This window comes from Pithys albifrons, chromosome 8 (genome assembly GCF_047495875.1).
Source record: "Pithys albifrons albifrons isolate INPA30051 chromosome 8, PitAlb_v1, whole genome shotgun sequence".
Taxonomy (NCBI): Eukaryota; Metazoa; Chordata; class Aves; order Passeriformes; family Thamnophilidae; genus Pithys; species Pithys albifrons.
This window is the reverse complement of record NC_092465.1, coordinates 9703904-9721032: the sequence shown is the minus strand read 5'-3', so window position 1 is coordinate 9721032 and position 17129 is coordinate 9703904. Positions and strand designations below refer to the sequence as shown.

Here is a 17129-nt window from a genome sequence, read left to right as displayed (position 1 = left end):
AATTGTACTGTATATTCTCCCTTGTATTTCATGCTTCAAATGCTCCTTTATAGGACTTGAGAAATATGAGACTGGTATGGTAGGTTCAGTACAATATTCCTAATGCAGTGTCCCTGTTTACTTTTTGTAATCTTGACACCATAAATTAACAACTGAATTTGCCAGAGTTCTGATCTGATTATATGTTGAAGCTGGGATCTTGCTTGGGTAACAGGAGGTGGATGAGGCTGTGCAAGGCAGAGAAATACGTGAGTTTGTAAACGGGGATTTGTGTGCCTGGTAGTAACAGTGGGTAACTGGAAACCCACTGCCACGGGGCCAGCTGCCTTTCCTAAGAGAAAGGTATTTAACATTGAAATGATAGCAAATACCCACCAAATGCTGCTTGATCTGCAGAATGAAAAACTTCATTGAGTCTCAACGCAAAAGCTACATCAGAAATTAAAACAATGCTGCACTGGAGATTGTTGTAGCTCAGTTAAATGAGTTAAGAGAGCAGAAGTTTGACTGTACTACAGCACCTGCTGGTTTCTAGCTCAGCAGTCACAAGTGTGGCACGGGAAGGCTGCTGGAGGAGAGGCCTGGCAGGCCCCTGGCACTACACTTTGCCTGCCACGGGGTTGTGGCTGCCCACTGGTGGAGCCCGAGGTTCTGTGTGATTATTTGCACTGCACACAGCCATGCACTGGGGATGATGGAAGGGACACACAGGCCCTCTTCTCTTTGCCCCCTTTTTCCCTGACAGCTGTAACGTTTTGATCAATAAGAGCTGAGGTTCTCCACACCTTGCTGGACACTTGCCATTCTTTACAGGTTTAGGCTGTAACACTGAACAGCTTATTCTCACATATGCTTGATACTCAATCTGTTCAGCACAACTCAAGCACTGGAAGCCAGTACACCAGGAAATATTCCCACAGATTTCAGTGAGAGGCATGGATAGTAGTATAGCATTTTTTCTTTGCATCAGTTGCACATTTCAGGTACTTTATCGTGGTCAACACATATATGCTAAATCAAAGGTTCTTGCATTGAAGAATAGAGCCTGAACAAGAGCACTCATGGATTTCAAGGGTACTGGTCTGCCTTTGCTTATACTACATTATTCCTTATTTGTGTTGCAGATTGAAAAAATACATAATCCTCTTCTATCCAATGCATTCCAACAAATGAAAAAAAATCTAGAAGAAAGACAAGGTAGCTCCAAAATAACACACAGGTTGTACCAGGATGTTCCTGCTGAGTTCTGTAGCTCAGTTTGCCAGACTGGATTTCACAGGATGTATTCAACAATAGGTAAGAATTTGCTTTGGCATCTTTAATCAAAATGAACAGTGACTGACTACTAAACTTGGGTTAAAATCAGAAAAAAGTCATTCCTAAACAGTAACTGTTTCTCACCTGCATTTAGATTTCAATGACCTTACTTTATTACCTCCAGTAAGGTTTTCCTTCCTGGTACTGTAGAGTCAGTAAGGCTCTGGGGAATAAGCCTGGATTCAAGCCTAGCCCAAGCACTAACAAAATTGTTGCTATACACATAATTCCATGTCCAAGTTTTATTTTGCTGCATCATTCTTTAAAGAAAGTCAGTGTCCTTATTGACCTGCTGCAAACATGCACTCGGCAGCTTGGTGCTTTAAAACATGTTCAAAGGCATCACAGAATATGAGTGTGGAAGGTACTTCTGACGGCCATCTAGCTCACCCCCTGCTCATATCAGGTGTGGTCGGAGACAGCACATAATGTGACTGCTCAGCTGCCATTTGGATGAGAGCACACTTAGAAGAAAGTTGTGGGCTCTAGGACATACTGTGGTAGACTGATGTTTTCAGAAAGGGAAAGAATAAGCATTTAGTGCTTCATCGTGCAATAGGTGAAGGGTGGGATATTCTGCTTGTCAATTGCAGAATTGGGTTTTCAGGCAATAAACTGTCCAAAAGTAGAGATTTGCCTTTCTTTGTCTATATGATGTATGGCACATTTCCACACTTTAAGAGCAATAAATACGATGATGGGCTGACAATTTCCTTACTTGTAACAGCACTTTTATGTGACATTCTTCTTAAAAATATCAAAGCTTTTTTTTGTACTTTGCATTATTAAAATCTTGCTGCCTTCAGTGCTTATCAGTCCCTTGTAAATGATGACTGAAGTGTCAGTCATATATTTATATGAACACTTAGACCTTGATGTTTAAATTACTGGATTAACAGTTAAATCCAAATGGTTATCACTGGAGTAGCAGTTAATCCAATTTCCTTCCAAAAGCAGGACATGCATTGAGCAGTAACATCATCTGTAATCCTGAATCAAGCAGCAGCCTCTTTGGACTACCACCCCAACAGAACCAACTGTTAAACGCTTTGTCTTCTTCTTCTGAAAATTTTTCTTTCTTTTTCCAGAACAAAACTGTGGAGCTGGCATCTACTTTAAAAAGAACCCAAGCAGTCTAATCAAGAATAAAGCTGTAGGGGAAATGGACTCTAAAATGTACGTGTTTGAGGCTGATGTATTAACAGGCTTATACACTAAAGGCCAGTCATCTTATATTATGCCAGTGACCGTGAAGGGGGAGGCCTTCAGGCTGTATGACAGTTTGGTAGATGATATGGTCAACCCTGATACCTTTGTCATTTACAACAGTCTTGGGGCCCTTCCACAGTACTTGCTGACTTGTTCCCCAGTCCCAGCATATGTAGCTCCCTGAGGAAACCAGCAGCATCCTGAGTGAGAATTAATCAGAATATTATTGTGGAGCTATTGTGAAGAGCCCCTCAGAACAAAGTCTAGTGCTTGGATTCAGGAGGATGCTCTACTTAGCAGTGTGCTGTGATGAAAGTGCCTTGTGCAATGTACTCTAAAATATCCATGAACAAAAGAGTAAGGCAATGCCTTAAGGAGATTACGACAAAATTATCTGTGAGTGAAAACAGAAAGGGAGAGCATCCCAAAATACATTTTAACATTTACATGGTGATTTACTTTATACCTTACAGTGTTCTGAGGAGGGGACCATACACTTGATGTTTGCATAGGCTGTCATTTTTTCATTGCATTTCCTTAATCTGAGATATTGCATATATTACTAGTAAAACACAAGAAATCTTGGTTGTGCCTTTGATTCTTAAATTTTCTTTTGACTTAAATAGGTGAATGTAGCAGATGAAAGCTGTTTTTCAGTTAGAGGTATGCTATTAAATACAAGTAGTTGTGACAAACATGAGGCAGTACTTCATGATTTCTAATAGTAGTTGCTCTACAGCTTTTATTAGTTACTTTGAGCATTGTAAACACGTGTATTCAAAATCAAAAGTATGACTGTCACTATCAGTTAACCTGTATTTTTCTATATAGTCTTAAGAATGTGATTTGGACTGTATTTGAGCTTCAGATTTCTCAGCAATGTTTAACATCTTTGAAGGGCTACAGAATAGTAAAGAACTGATTCAAACCTACAGCTTGAAGTTGATCTTCAATTAATCTACCTTTACCAATATCTTTTAAAGATTACAGTCAGCCTTGTAGCCAGGTATCCCCATATTGCTTCTGCAGTGACCTGAAGCCAGTACATGGAAAAGCCCAAGAGCCATGATAGGAATTCCACTGACGACAGGGATTCTGTCCAGCACTCAGGTTACTTGGAAACTTTCTGTTCTAAAGCCTAAAACTATGCCTGATGTCAGCATTTGAAACAAATATATTGGCCCAAACAAAAAGCTACTACCAGGTTTGTTCAATCTGAAGCATTTAAAACCACCAGTTCTGACCTTGTACCACCTAAACAACTTGTAATAGTGCTGTGATACAGAAATAAAGGCTCCTGAACCAGTGCTGTGATACAAAAATAAAGGCTCCTGTCAGTATCAGGTCCCAACAGTACCTGTCAGTACCTCACCTGCCACTGTCAGGTCTGCCCCTTGCCTGGAGTCACCTGAGGTTAAAGCTGTCACTACCTGGGGAGGAGAAGGGCTCACATAAAACCATTAAAAAACAACAATGTCATATGAGAAGCATTTCACCCACAGGGAAAGCACTGTGCTAATGGAGAGCATCTGATCTCTAAAACACAGATGAAATTAGCATTTAATAAAACTTTTCAAAGTAATTCATTAAATGAATTCCCAGGATACTCGTACTGCACCTGCAACTCCTTAGCTAGTAGTCATAGCTCTAGGAAACACAATTCCAAAACAAATTAAGTTATAAAAGTCTAATTCTGAACTTTGAGTGAGGTCGCAAGTGGAATTTTTTTAACCATTACAAAAGAAACTTTTAAATTAACATATTCGTATTTTGTTTGCGTTTTTTAAATTATTATTTTTAAAATTAGCTGTGCCTATTTTTGCAAAGGGTAGTTTGGTAGTGTGTGAGTCTCAAACATGCATGAGTTTTGTTCTCAAGAAATCCCAAGGTTGCTGCAAATTTGAAAACAGAATTAGTCTATTCCTATTTTAACTATATAAGCAACAAACTCTTTTCTACTTGTTCCCTTTTTCCTCATGAAAATGCACAGCTGTAGATTTAAGGTTAGACAGCACTGAACAAGGATAAGCTCTTATTTCAGTTTGCTTCAAGAAATTTCATTTTTTAAAACAATTTCATGGCAGGAATTCTTTTTCTTCTATTTTGTTTTTTGAAAAAAGTCAATACAGAGTTTCTGAAGTATTGCAACACTTTCCAACTAGCATCAGTTTTCAGAAAACCTAAAGGCTTTTTTTTGGCACATGTAACGGCTTTGCTTCTAATGGGAATAAAGAACTGTTTTCATAACTCAGTATTATTTTAACACTGTTACACAAGTATTCATAACTATGTATTTCATCAATAACCTTTTATTATCTTTGGAACTCTTCTTAACTGCATCTGAAAAGGTTTGTAGTCAGTTTAATAGAAAAAATAATTATTGAGAAAGCTTTAACAGCTTATTCCAATGCCCAGCACATGCTTTCCCCTCCCTCTATACCCCTGCAGTTTATAAGGATTCAGTGTTACTGAGTATTTGTCTTTCATTTTATTATAGCGAGACATTTTCCTTATGTGCAATTTCTATTGAAGTTCACCAGTGTTCTCCACACTTAGTGATATAATATACATTCTATATATAGTTTTTTTAAAAAAACCTGGTAATATAAGAGGTTGTATACATTTATTTTCTTCTGGTCCTCAAATAGAATAATTTCATATATAGAAACTAGAAAATAAACCCAGCACAAACTAAATGTACCGAGTAGTACATATTAAAATAATTACCACAGTAATTGAGAATTCCTGATCTTAGTGCTACTGTAACTAGAGGCTACTCCACAACCTCTGGTATTTCTCTGTCGTTCACAATAAGGGTATGAATAATTCCTTCCTTTCGTTTCCCGCTACTGACAGCCTTAATGCAACAGCTGTGATCAGCAACAGTGAAGTGAGTTTCAGTCCCATCTTCAACAAATTCACCCTGGGAGGAAGGAGACAAGAATAAAAACAGACACATGATATTTTAGTCAATGAAAAGCTTGAGTGCATCAATGTCAAGACCACCTGCAGTTCCCACTGTTAGAGCAGCCATAGGTACCTGCAACAAATACAGCCCAACAGCTAAACTAAGTTCCAGAATCCCAGACAGGGTTTGGTCAAGGTGTCCAGTTAAATATTTGTGGGTAGCAGATGACAATGAAAATTTCACATAATCAAAATGGTAAAGTTGGAGTTCGTGAGTTAATGTCACTGATCCATGTCAGTGAAAAAAAAACAGAAAAGGCCTGCCCAGCTGTGCTGTACAGCCAGTAAGTCCTACACAACCCTACACTGAAGTGGCAGCAAAAGGTAAAGTATTTAGGATGTCTTCTACAGCAGCAGGAAGAGATCCCTGAATTGAGTACAAGTTGTATATATTGGATTGTGTATTTTTGGCTCCTGCTGCAGTTATGTCATTTCCTGTTACGGATTTTGCCAAAGCAGGGCTGTGTTTTTGCCATCCTCTTGAGGAGAGCAGAACAATCCATGTGCCACGCTAAAGAAAGCACAGTTTGACAACTAAACCTGCAGATCTAACTTTCAAGAATATCTCCCAGTGCATTTATTACAATATAGAAAAGACTCAGAGCCGTCATGAGCAGAAAATCTGACTAACTGGAGAGGGGTTTCTTCCACTAATTTCTAAAGAATTGCAACTCTGACCAATCTGGTCTAGTGGAAGGTGTCCCTGTCCACAGCAAGAAGGTTATAATGAGACAATCTTTAATGTTCTGTCCAACCCAGGCCACTCTATGATTTGGAGAATCTTTATCTTACTATCAGGTACAGCAGAACTGTTGATTTTACAATTTGTACTCATCCAGGGGCTTTCTTGTGGCAGCAGTAACCACTTGGACACATCCTTCAAGGATGGGGAAGCTTACCTAGTATGCATACTGAGAGCCACTGTAATACAAAAAGACCAAACAGATTAAGCCTTCTACCTGTCACCTGCTCTAAAAATTAATGTGGGTGTGTCAGAAGGGCAGATTTGTTCCAGTGAGACTCTTAAGCCCTAAGTATTAGGACCATCTCTGGATGGAAAAAAAATCTGAGTCATAACAGACTACATGTGTTCAATTTGCAGTCACCACTAACACAAGCAGCTCTACACTCTGCATCAAACTCAGATCCTTCCCACTCCCCTGAAAGTTTTTCCCCTAAAACCCCTGGACAACAGATCCAGATTTCTTTTGTTTGTCTAAAAAGTATAAACAAAAGCATAATTTATCCTTAAACCGATGTTTGGGATCTGAACTGAACACTGCCAGTTATAAAATACAGTGAAGGTCACTTGAAACAGACCAGAAGTGTCCTGGCTGTCTTGCCCCATGCTCATATTCTGTGGGAAAGGGAGGTACTGTGCCCCTCTGGGGCTCATTTTGCTAAGCCTTGGTTATGTAGCACAGGGTGGGAAGACCCTTTGGAAGGAATCACGTACCGCTGTTTCCATTTTTTCACCATTGCACCACACATCCATAGTGTCCTTCTCTGCGAAGGAAAAGGAAAACAGAAAGTAGAAAGAACAAGGTATTTTTTCTCTCTACAGATAAGGATCTAGGAATTTTTAAAATCTGCTGAAATTCTTAAGTAGCCATAGTACCTGAGCTACAGCATTTGTTCTCGCTGCAGAGATGGGGAGGCTCTGTTAACAATGAGCAAACATCTTTTGCTTTGAACATACATTTTTACCTCTTCCCTAGCTGTGGCTATTGGCACTGGCTTGTTCTGAATATTGCCAGAGATATTCTGACAGTATTAAACTGAAAAACTTGAAGACAGAAATATTAAATGATTTCTGCTAATTATTTAAGAACCATTTATTCAATAAAGCCCTAACAATTTTTTCAGGTCAGTTTAATTCAAAAGCAGCATTGTTTAACATCCATCAAACTATTCTTAAAAATCTTGAAAGCCCAAGTACCACTTTAAGTATCAGTCTTTGATTTTTTCCACTTGAAACGGAGTACTCTTTTACTTCTCCCAGCACATCCTCCTTAAATTATTTTGCTCTAGAAGTCACTTTACTGACACTGTAATCCACAGGACATCAGCAGAGAGCTGAACCCACCATGTCTTTCCAGTAAGCACAGAGAGACCAAATCCTGTGCAGAGACATATCTGTTTCTGGCATTAAAACTGTCTTTCTTCAGTGCCTCCCTTTCATCTTAGGGCAGTTCGTTCTGTCCTGAGGCTTTATAAAAATCATAGCCCAAGATCTCTTGTCTCCAGGTCTAATCATACAGCAATACGTAAATGGAAGCTTTCCCACTAGATTCCATGGACAAATTTCTCAGGGGCCCCCTTCGTCCTGGCTCCTTGTAATGTCTCTGGGAAAGGGGGGCAGAAGAGAAGAAATGTATTGCCTGCTTATCAAATAGTGAAAGAATATCATCTGAAGGTTTTGGACTAAATTTGCAGTTAAAAAGTGATGCAGAATGCTCATTAATCTATTAAAAATGTAGAATAACATTGTTGCACTTCCTCAAACAGAGACTCCTTGACTTTGGCTGATGATTTTTGGAAGGAAAGCCTGGTTACCAGCTGAATAAATATCAAGTTTGATCATAATGCAGATAACAAATCTATAACAGGCTTCACCTGGAGAAATGTCTTGGTAGGGCATCTCTATGGATGCAGCAGCCCTAATGCTTCCCAACTTCTCTTTTCCTTTGGTTTTAAATCTGGGCCACACTGCTATAGGCTCACACATGTATAACAAGACCATTATTTTTCAGACTGTCTTTAGCATCTCATTCCAAATTTCTAAACCACCCAAGGTTTTATACTGCACCAGTACTACCATCAAACTGCACTTTCTCTTAATTACCAGTTATTAAATGCACACAAGTTTACTCAAAGGCAGCAATGTGGAGTCACTCAATATTTACTTACCTAGAACAACTCTATAGTCTGTACCATCCAAGTTCAATATCCAAGTATTGGTTGTTTTTAACCTGTTCTCCATATACTTCTTGAGACTCTTTCCATTGATCTCCAAAGTATATTCATATGCAAAGCCACTGACTGCATCTATGTTAATAGCAGCTTTTGTTTTAGTAGCTCCAACAGTGAATGTCTCTTTACCCACTAATTTAAACATCCATTCTCTTCTTATTTCTTCCTGTAGAATAAAATAAAGACAGTGGGTATTAATTAAGAGACCTGAGTGCATGTTTTAATATTAAAAAAATTGAACTGGAACTCAGGAGACAGCTGAACTATTATTTGAGAATGAATGGATACATGGTGGTTTGTATGCACAGAGTGCCTCTGCCCCAAACAGCAAAGCACTTCATGAATACTCACACCTTACTTGGAACTGAAAAAAAGAATGATGCAGTTCAGTAAATCAGGTAAAGTTAATCAGCTGACTGTACCTCACTTGCATTTATTAGTCTTTTGTTCTGATGTGTGTTGCATGAAAGTGCACTTATATAATCTGTATCACAGTGAATTTTGAGCGCATAGCAATTTCACCTTTCCATCAACATAGACAACACGTTTTCCTGAAGTGGTCCCATGTTCAAATTCAATCTTATGAACACCATCACTTAAAGCTACTTCCCAAACAGCCACCAAATCTGTCATCTTCTCTAAGTGGCTGTACCGAGACCTAAGGAAAAACCAACAAAGTAAATTAATTGTTGTTGAAAGTTCAATTCCTGCTGTCTGCAGTTCAAAGCTTTACTGCTTCAGGGCAAGTCGCTTTTTGCCAATGAAAAATGAGACTTGAAAGAATAAGCTTACAGGACTGCTCATGTGTTCATGTTTTTCAAACATTCAAATATGACAAACTACCACAAAATATAAACTGATAGTTAAACAGACTGACTTTGACAAACACAGTACAAAGACACAGATACCCATCTAACCTCTAAAACTCCCATTTCAGGTGACAGTAGGTTACAAAATTAGGTTTAGCATTCCAGATGCTCCCAGACAGTTCTGCTACTTCCTGGTAGGCATTAAAATACAGTATTTGATTGGTCTCAAAGAAAGTGTTTCAGCCTTGAAAAATAGTTGGGATGACAAGTTTAGCTCTTTGCTGTTTTAACAGATTAGTCTGTAATCTCATAAACACTACGTGCATCATTCAGAAATGCAACTTTGCACATACAAACACTCACAGGGGAAGAGATCTGGCAAGATATCATTTTATTTAAGTAATACATAAAGTTTAGATATAGTCATAAGTGACCACTGGAACTGTGGATATCTTTCCAAATCTGCTCATACCACGATTCTGATTTTTTACCTTACTTCATCTTCACAGACAGTAATCTCCTCACCGGATGCCATAGTAATGCAAACAGCTTTTAATCCCATTAGCAGCAAGAAAAAATAGAAAAGCAGAATAGCAGCATAGAAGTGCTGAGGTCTAAATTTTCCTCATTTTCTCCAGTTAAGATAAAGGCCATTTTAAAAAGCATTAACCACCATGCAGTGCTAGCTGTAGTACACATAATGAAACAAACCCTTTTTTTAAAAAAAAAACATCTTTTCTCTGAGACAGGCAAATATATTTCAAAAAATTGAAATATTTTGCAAAATTAGTAAGTGCAGTTTATCCTAACTTTATTAGCTCATCATAACTTTGTCGGTTATTTGATGGAAAAATGGATTGCCCAACTTGTGGGCAAAAACTTGGAAAGTAACAACTTGACCAAAGCAGGAACCCAATCCAGAGCTGTCCATCTCAGTCCCAGACTGTGATGAACTCGGGACTGTGAAGCAGCACAACAAATTCACCTACTCACTTTCTAAACCACCGTAGCAGTTGTCAATGAAATGCCTATCAGCAAATCTGACCTGGCAGTTCAGTCACAAAATCTATGTGAACCACAAATAACTCACTTCTTATTTACGAGGTTTTTAGACCATGGCGGTGTTTTACAACCACTGACTGATTTTTAGTGCATTATTTTCACTAATTAATTTGCTAAGGGCTGTCTGCCTTGACAGTGCGCATCAATAAGCATAATTTAAATGCAAACAAACAATAACACGTGCTAGCAAATGTCGAGCACCTTTGGCTGCTCCGGAAGTCACTGTGTGTGAAGGCTTGGCATCCCCCGGCACACGGCAGGAATAGGCGGGTGTAATTCCCTCTCCTCAAAGGAGATGGACCCGCGCTTGTCCCTGGCCGCGGATCAGCAGTACAGGGAGGAGATGCCGGGAGAGGCGGCCCTGAGCGTGTCCCCGGCCACCCTGCACCTCACCCGTGCTGCTCCACCGCCTCGTCTCACTGCGTTTGCTGCTAACCAAGAGAGCGGCCCAAAACCAGTTGTACTCCTTCATACGTGAGCGCTTGCTCTGAGCACTAGACTGGGATTGCCGCTCCGCATCCACCTAATCCCGGCAGCGCTCACCGTGGAGCTCCAGAGCAGCAAATCGCTCCCCGCCCCCGCAGCGAGGTTTTTTGGTGGCTTTTTTTAAGAAAAAAATTCAAGTCCCTGCAGTGACGTTCCCAGCGCTGCATCTCAGACGGCCCGGCCCATGCCCATCGCGGCGGTGGCCCCGCTCCTACCTCCGCCCGGTCTCCTCCCCGCGGCTCCCGCGCCGCAAAATGGCGGCTCCCGCCAGCACCGCCCCGCCCCGTGCCCGCCGCGCGCTCCCTCAGCCGCGTTCCCGCCGCCCCGTTCTCTCAGCCGCGCTGCCTTGGCCACGCTCTTCCTCAGCCCTGCCCTCGGCCTCGCTTTCCCGCAGCCCCGCTCTCCTCTCAGCCCTGCCGTCAGCCCCGCTCCCTCGGCCCCGTTCTTCCTCAGCCCTGCCCTCGGCCCCGCTGCTGCCTCAGCGCCTCCGCGCCCTGCGAACCGGCCGCGCTCTGGCCCTGCAGCGCTCGCCATGACAGAGGTACTGTGGCGGCCCCGGGTGTCGCTGCTGGGTGGTTGGAGCAGGACAAGGAGCGGCCGAACAGTCCGTAACCCACAGAGCCGCCACCGCCTCCCCGAGGGCTCCGCTCGCGGCGGGGCCGCTGCGCCCCGGCAGCCTTGGAGGAACCCGAGGGCCGGTGGTCTGGGCGTCTTAGAAAGGCGAATTTTGTTCATATTTGTTCATATTTTGCCTTCCGATAGAGAGCAGGAAAACTGATTATGCTATATGTTGTTAAGCACGCTTTTCCCCAGTGTGCTTTGCAGATCTTACTGGAGCGTCTCCCAAGCCCTCCTGTAGTGGCGGGGGGTCCTTGGGGGGTTGGTTTGGTTTAATTTGGGGGCATTTGGGACACCCCCATGGCCTGCACAGCTGATCTGCAGAGATCAGGTTTCTGCCTCTTCTTCCCCTTCTCCCAACTGCAGCAGGAGAAGGCGGAGTGGGAAAACTTAAACAAGCTGTTAATGCGCCATGGGTTGAAACCGGTGAGTCTTGCTGCCCCCCAGTGCTGCAGAAATGCATCAGGTAAGGAGTGCTAATTTCACCACTTCTTGTGTTTGGAAATAGTAAGCCTAAGTTCATGAGGTATCTCTAAAGCTGCCACTTCCAAATATGGGCAGACATTCTTGGTCAGGTGTTAAAAGCCGCTCATTGTGACTTTGCTTATGTTTTTATCTCCAGCTATGATTGTCTTAGACAGTCAGTCTTCCCTAGAAATAAGACTTGCATTAAAAACGCTGATGGAAGACATTGAGCGACAGCAGAAGCTGATGCAGGGACTCATGGAGACAAATCGAGGTCTTAGGTGAGATATAGTGGAAGGAATTTACCTACTAATGCAAAGAAAGAGTATTACCAGTGTACGTTTCCTGCTCGGTGGAGATCTTGTCTTGCCAGAGGCCTAAGATGTTTTTCCTGAGATTCTTGCCCCATATGCAGCAGTGTTGGCCTATTTCCTTTGGAGCTCTTCTGTTATTTCATCTGCTGCCTCTTCCCATACCAGCGTATTTCCCATACCCACCACCACAGGACATTATTGAATGTCATCACATAATGTAAGGCATGTCCTTCTTGTACTGCCTTTAGTGAAGTGAATTTAATTTAAATCAAGGATTTTTTTTTTCAGAGACTTGGTACGACAGGGACAAGGTCGAGCATCTCGACAAGAGCAGCGAGCTAATGAATTGGAAAATGTCGTGGAAAACATTAAGACCAAAATTCGTCAGCTGGAAGACGAAACGATAGCTAAAGCTTGCCAGCAGCAAAACCAAGTCAAAGAATTTCAAAAAGACCAACAGGCTTCACAGGTAGTTCAGATAGTGCTGCCAGGGGATTCAAACTTTTGCCTTTTTTGAAAGGGCCCAAACTATTGAAATTGATCAAAATAAACATGAGTTTATAGCTAAGTTTTTTCAAGCTATGCAGAATTTTCTAGCAATGACTTGAAAAATTATCTGTGTTCTTCTTCCACTGTCTCTTCAGTATGGCTTAAACCCAAGTACCAATCTTCCCTGGGACCAAGTGTTTACCTGGGCATGTACAGAACAGTCAGCTGGGGGTCAGAACAATTTAATGATGCTCCCATTACCTGTTCACAGGTAAAATACCAACAGCAGCAGGAAAAGCTGCAAGAACAGGAAGAGATTATTGCCCGTTTACAGAAGGAGCTGAGCAAGGTGGGGATGGAGGAGCGGCGGTGTGTGGCCACCCAAAACAAAATGTTTTGCCAGTTTTGCAAAAGAGCTCCCAAGTCTCTGCTAGATCAGAGGTAAGTGATCTTCTTATATTGATGAATGACCTGTAACACTGAATGAAGAAAAAGATTTTACAGTAATGCTTCTTGATATTTATATGGGGAAAAAAAAGCTGGAGACCTTAGGAGTGCAAGCTGATATACGAATTCTTGTAAAGGTACATCAATGCAGTGATATTTTTCTTTTGTAAAACTGTGAGACAGATAAATCTGTGGCAGAAATTAAAAGATTGCCAGCCATTGCCTACACTAGGTGTCAGCAAAGGGAAGGGAATGATTCACTCGTCCCTTCAGTCTCTGCTAGGATGATCTCATCCTGGGATCCTAACATTTAAAAATGTAAATTTAAAAAAACCTGACGAACAAAAAAACCCCAACAAACCTGGTCCCCAACCCTGCCCCAAAAGAGCCCTTCCAGTTTTGGGAAGGGATTTTTGCAACTGCTCACTGCAGCTTTGCTGTGAGACTTCCAAGTACTTTAGGGTAGGTTCTGAAAGTATCCCAAGGCTGTATCTCTTGCCAGTAGGATTTCCATAGCTCTGCTATATTCAGAGATTTGCCAGTTCTTAGGCCTCAAGTAGCCATTGCTTTATTGTGCTGATGTCACTTGGCTTTCTAGTCTGGCCACAAATGTTTACCTGGGAAGCTTTTAACAGGGATTATGCATGCAGAGCCTTTAACTGGTGCCCTGATTGTGTGAGAGGAGGAATCACTGAATTTGGTTTGCTGTGCTCTGTCATGTGTCCGTCCTAAACAGACAATCTAACAAGACAATCCTAAACAGTGCTCAAGGTGCTTTATTTTGACTGTGCCTCTCTGTTAGGCTTGCTGTGTAAACATAGTCATAAGGTGAGGAAGCCATTAGGCACATTGAGCTTTTTCCTCCTCTTGACTGATTTTGCTACTTTTAGACTAGTACAGAGTTAGTATCTCTACTTTTCTGTTTTGGCAAACTGTGACCATGTTTGATGTGAGAAAAAACCCACTGTTTGGAGCAGCCACTTCTGAAGTGCAGCTGTGTATAGTGAGCTGGCCTGTTCCTCTGGGTTGGCCACAGTATCTTTCAGATGAGTTTTTGGAGATTATCTGAAATTCAAAATGCCATTTTTCCTTTCTTCAGGTACCTTTGTATAATTGATTATTATGAATCTCAAATTAGTCAGATTAAAAAGGAGCTCAGGTAGGTCTCATCTAACGCCTTATGGTACTACAGTTCAAAATTTACTTACCCCTTACTGTTCTTCAACCTTATAGTGGTAAATATTCTGTGCTCTAGATGTCTCTAGCATGTAAGAAACAGCAAAACGTTCTAATGGTCATGGAAGTTTGGATTTATTCAGGGAATAACTGTCAGTTCAGGCTAAGCAGCTCCTCAGTCAGGAGGCCAGGACAGCTAGGAAGTTTGGGATATTAGGACACTTGAGCTCTAAGTCTTTTTTCCTTTTCTTTTTTTTTTTCCACTTCCCCTCCTCTTTAGCCAGAATTGCTGCATTGGTTGTTCTCAGTCAACTGATCTCCAAAATCTAAAGGAATACTGGGGTTTCAGCTCTATCACAGTGCAAAGCAATAAGCAGATACCCAACATTCCTATAGTTTGAGATTATTATCTTGAAAACTGAGATGGGATTTGCTTGTACTGGAGTTTCTCTTGAGGATAAGTGCACTTAATTAGCATATGAAGCAGCTTTCCTAGAAATTAAAGCAGTGGATCTTAGGGCAGAATTTCTATTTACTTTGTAGTTTATGGAAACATTATTTTCATACATAACTGCTAACTAAACCAACTTAGATTTTTGAGTTAATTGAATTGCAGTAAACAAAACAATTTTTTCCTTGTTAGGCATTATAAAAAAGACGAAGACCAGGTACAGAGAGAAGTGAAAAGCAAGGAAGAATTCTTAAATCTAGATGCTACTCCTAATTACAGAGCACTGCTCACGGTATGGAACTGCCAAGAATAAGTTAGTGCAGATCTCTAAATGGTAACCCTTCAAGAGCCACCATGTCTTCTAACCTTGTACCCTCTCTGGGCAGGGTAGGGTTCCCTGTCTTTATGCAAAAATTCCACGCTATGCTGTGGGTCTTTGCTGGGATCTGCATAGACCTCCTTTGTCACAGTTCTCCACCTGTGGTTTAATGCAGCTTTTGGCCTTAGTCCTCTGATTCCTCATCCATGCTGTCTCGTGGTACAGGCAGTTGTGAATCTTTCTTAGCATAGACATACTTTAAATTGTTTGAACTTGTTGATTAAGTAATGAGTGAAACAAAAGAAATAACGTGGTCTACACTGCAGTCTTTCCAGAAACAACTTACTGAAACAAAAGCCAGGAACGAAGAGCTTTTGCTTGAAAATACGAATCTCAAAAAAGATTTGGAAATAAGGTGAGAAAGGATAAGTATCAGCCTTTGCAAGGCCATTTCAGTAGACTTTGCTTTACAAAGAAAGAAACCAAAAGCACCAGCAGTTGTACAAGTGTAGTGTGAAATCTGCAATCAGAGAAATAAAATATGGCAGCAACAGCTGAATGCCCCTCCCTACACTGTTAATAACAACTGCTAGTGGTTAGTTTGCTGTTTATTGCTGTTGTCACATAGAAATGTAGCAGAATATAATTTCCAGAATGATGTTTTGGCACTGGCAAAGCTTTCTTATTTTATCGCTTGACTGAAGTTTATAGATACCTTCCAATGCAAGACATATAATACAGTGCTTTTTCTTTCTAACAGGCCAACTGCACAGGAATTAAAATTTTACAAGCACCAAGTGAAGAAACTAGAGAAAACTTTAAAGAAAACTATCCTGTAAGTATATTTCTTTAATAATGTTCATGAATCCTCTGAACTTCTGAAAGCAAAGTTATTCTGCAATCCATAATGTAGATACTAACTTATAAAGCATGTACCTTATCAGCATTCCTCAGAGCCTGGCTGTGGGCAGCAAATGCTGCTGGAGCTCTAAAGCCCTATGAATCTCTGAAGTGATGGCAGAATCTCCAAATGGGGGCACAGCAGTCTGTCTTTTTTATTTCACTTGGTCTTTCTGGGTTTGCTTTGAGGGCTATTGCAGCCAATATGGACAATATGTTGTTTGCTATTTCCATAAGCTATGAAGAAAGCTACTGGTTACATTATGGGTTATGAATGTGAAGGTATGAGTTGGCAAAATGTTACAGCAACTGAAGTTATGTCCATATCATTCTTAGAAACTGACTTTGTTGTTTTCTGAAATGTTGCTGAGAAAATACATTGAAGGTATTAAAGATCCAGTAGAGATGAAGTATTTTAATCTGTAATTTCATTTAGTCATTTGTGCATGTGTATACTGCGTGACAAGTATTTTATAGCCTGAAAAAGTCATCACTTAAACTTTAAAATAAATATATACATTGTGCATATTGAAATGGTCTTTTCTGTTGTGCAGTGGATATTATTTAAATGGTAGTTGTAGAGAAAGTCATCTTAGGATCTGGCAAGACAGGTGTTGGGCTATGTATAGATAACCAGGAAAGATATTCCAGCAGAAGCAGATAAAGACTGTGAGGTTGGAATTTGACCCTTTTGAGTAAAACTGCATTTTAAGTCTTCAGCCATAGTAGAGCCTGTGGTAACAGAACAACTGTATATCTGGTGGTGCCCTTTCTAAATAAGGATAGGGTCTGGAACAGCCTCAGTCTGGAGGCTTGAGATGAATTGATACTTACATTAGGTATTGTGTTGTCAGTCTGTACTAGTTCAGTCCAATGGAATTCTATTATAACATGGAGATTTTGCTTTGTAGGTGTGAGTATATGTGCTACATACCTGGTTCTTTTCTCAAGATGAAAGTACTATTTCCTTCTAAGGCTGCTTGTGTACCCCACTGTATGTATTTTTGTGCAGATCTCTGGGGACTAGGACTGGAGAAACAAGAGAAGAAAAGAAAGAATCTGGAAGCGTTGCAGGAGTGGATCAGCTGCAGACAGCTTGTCGGCAATACTTAGAGGTGCACTAGTTT

At 40.9% G+C, this 17129-nt stretch overlaps 3 protein-coding genes across 8 annotated transcripts in view; 2 read left to right on the top strand and 1 right to left on the bottom strand.

Moving 5' to 3' along the window:
* Positions 1 to 4773, top strand: part of PARP9 (poly(ADP-ribose) polymerase family member 9) — a 12219-nt gene extending 7446 nt beyond the window's left edge. Inside the window, exons 9-10 of the mRNA XM_071561634.1 lie at positions 1125 to 1296; positions 2406 to 4773. Coding sequence (XP_071417735.1) covers positions 1125 to 1296; positions 2406 to 2710 — 477 coding nt within the window. The 3' untranslated portion in view covers positions 2711 to 4773. The remainder of the gene's footprint in view (positions 1 to 1124; positions 1297 to 2405) is intronic.
* On the bottom strand, positions 3242 to 11088 carry FAIM (Fas apoptotic inhibitory molecule). Of its 4 annotated transcripts, none has more exons than XM_071561642.1 (5): positions 11039 to 11088; positions 8989 to 9124; positions 8404 to 8632; positions 6950 to 6999; positions 3242 to 5449 (listed from the first exon to the last, which is right to left on the bottom strand). In XM_071561642.1, exons 2-5 carry the CDS (start codon positions 9097 to 9099, stop codon positions 5300 to 5302), a joined length of 540 nt encoding a protein of 179 aa, XP_071417743.1. In that variant the 5' UTR covers positions 9100 to 9124; positions 11039 to 11088; the 3' UTR covers positions 3242 to 5299. The 4 variants fall into 4 exon arrangements, with proteins under 4 accessions (XP_071417743.1, XP_071417741.1, XP_071417744.1 ...); XM_071561640.1 differs by lacking the exon at positions 11039 to 11088 and adding an exon at positions 10881 to 11032; XM_071561643.1 differs by lacking the exon at positions 11039 to 11088 and adding an exon at positions 10539 to 10599.
* On the top strand, positions 10924 to 17129 carry LOC139674826 (centrosomal protein of 70 kDa-like). Of its 3 annotated transcripts, XM_071561636.1 has the most exons (10): positions 10927 to 11364; positions 11808 to 11907; positions 12064 to 12187; positions 12509 to 12689; positions 12981 to 13150; positions 14256 to 14315; positions 14976 to 15075; positions 15429 to 15517; positions 15863 to 15937; positions 17015 to 17129. In XM_071561636.1, the coding sequence occupies exons 1-10, from the start codon at positions 11008 to 11010 to the stop codon at positions 17124 to 17126; spliced, it is 1368 nt and encodes a 455-aa protein (XP_071417737.1). In that variant the 5' UTR covers positions 10927 to 11007; the 3' UTR covers positions 17127 to 17129. The 3 variants fall into 3 exon arrangements, 2 of the variants coding, with proteins under 2 accessions (XP_071417738.1, XP_071417737.1); XR_011698362.1 differs by lacking the exons at positions 14256 to 14315; positions 14976 to 15075 and having other exon boundaries at positions 10925 to 11364; positions 17015 to 17027; XM_071561637.1 differs by lacking the exons at positions 14256 to 14315; positions 14976 to 15075; positions 15429 to 15517; positions 15863 to 15937; positions 17015 to 17129 and having other exon boundaries at positions 10924 to 11364; positions 12981 to 13154.

Coding starts and splice junctions, on each gene's coding strand:
- LOC139674826 (XM_071561636.1), top strand. CDS start 11,008: ATGCCCATCGCGGCGGTGGCCCCGCTCCTACCTCCGCCCGGTCTCCTC. Junction 15,076..15,428: donor ATTACAGAGCACTGCTCACG/GTATGGAACTGC, acceptor TCTACACTGCAG/TCTTTCCAGAAACAACTTAC. Junction 15,938..17,014: donor ACTTTAAAGAAAACTATCCT/GTAAGTATATTT, acceptor ATTTTTGTGCAG/ATCTCTGGGGACTAGGACTG.
- FAIM (XM_071561640.1), bottom strand. CDS start 10,990: ATGCAGCGCTGGGAACGTCACTGCAGGGACTTGAATTTTTTTCTTAAA. Junction 8,633..8,988: donor TTGTCTATGTTGATGGAAAG/GTGAAATTGCTA, acceptor TTTATTCTACAG/GAAGAAATAAGAAGAGAATG. Junction 7,000..8,403: donor AGACTATAGAGTTGTTCTAG/GTAAGTAAATAT, acceptor TTTCCTTCGCAG/AGAAGGACACTATGGATGTG.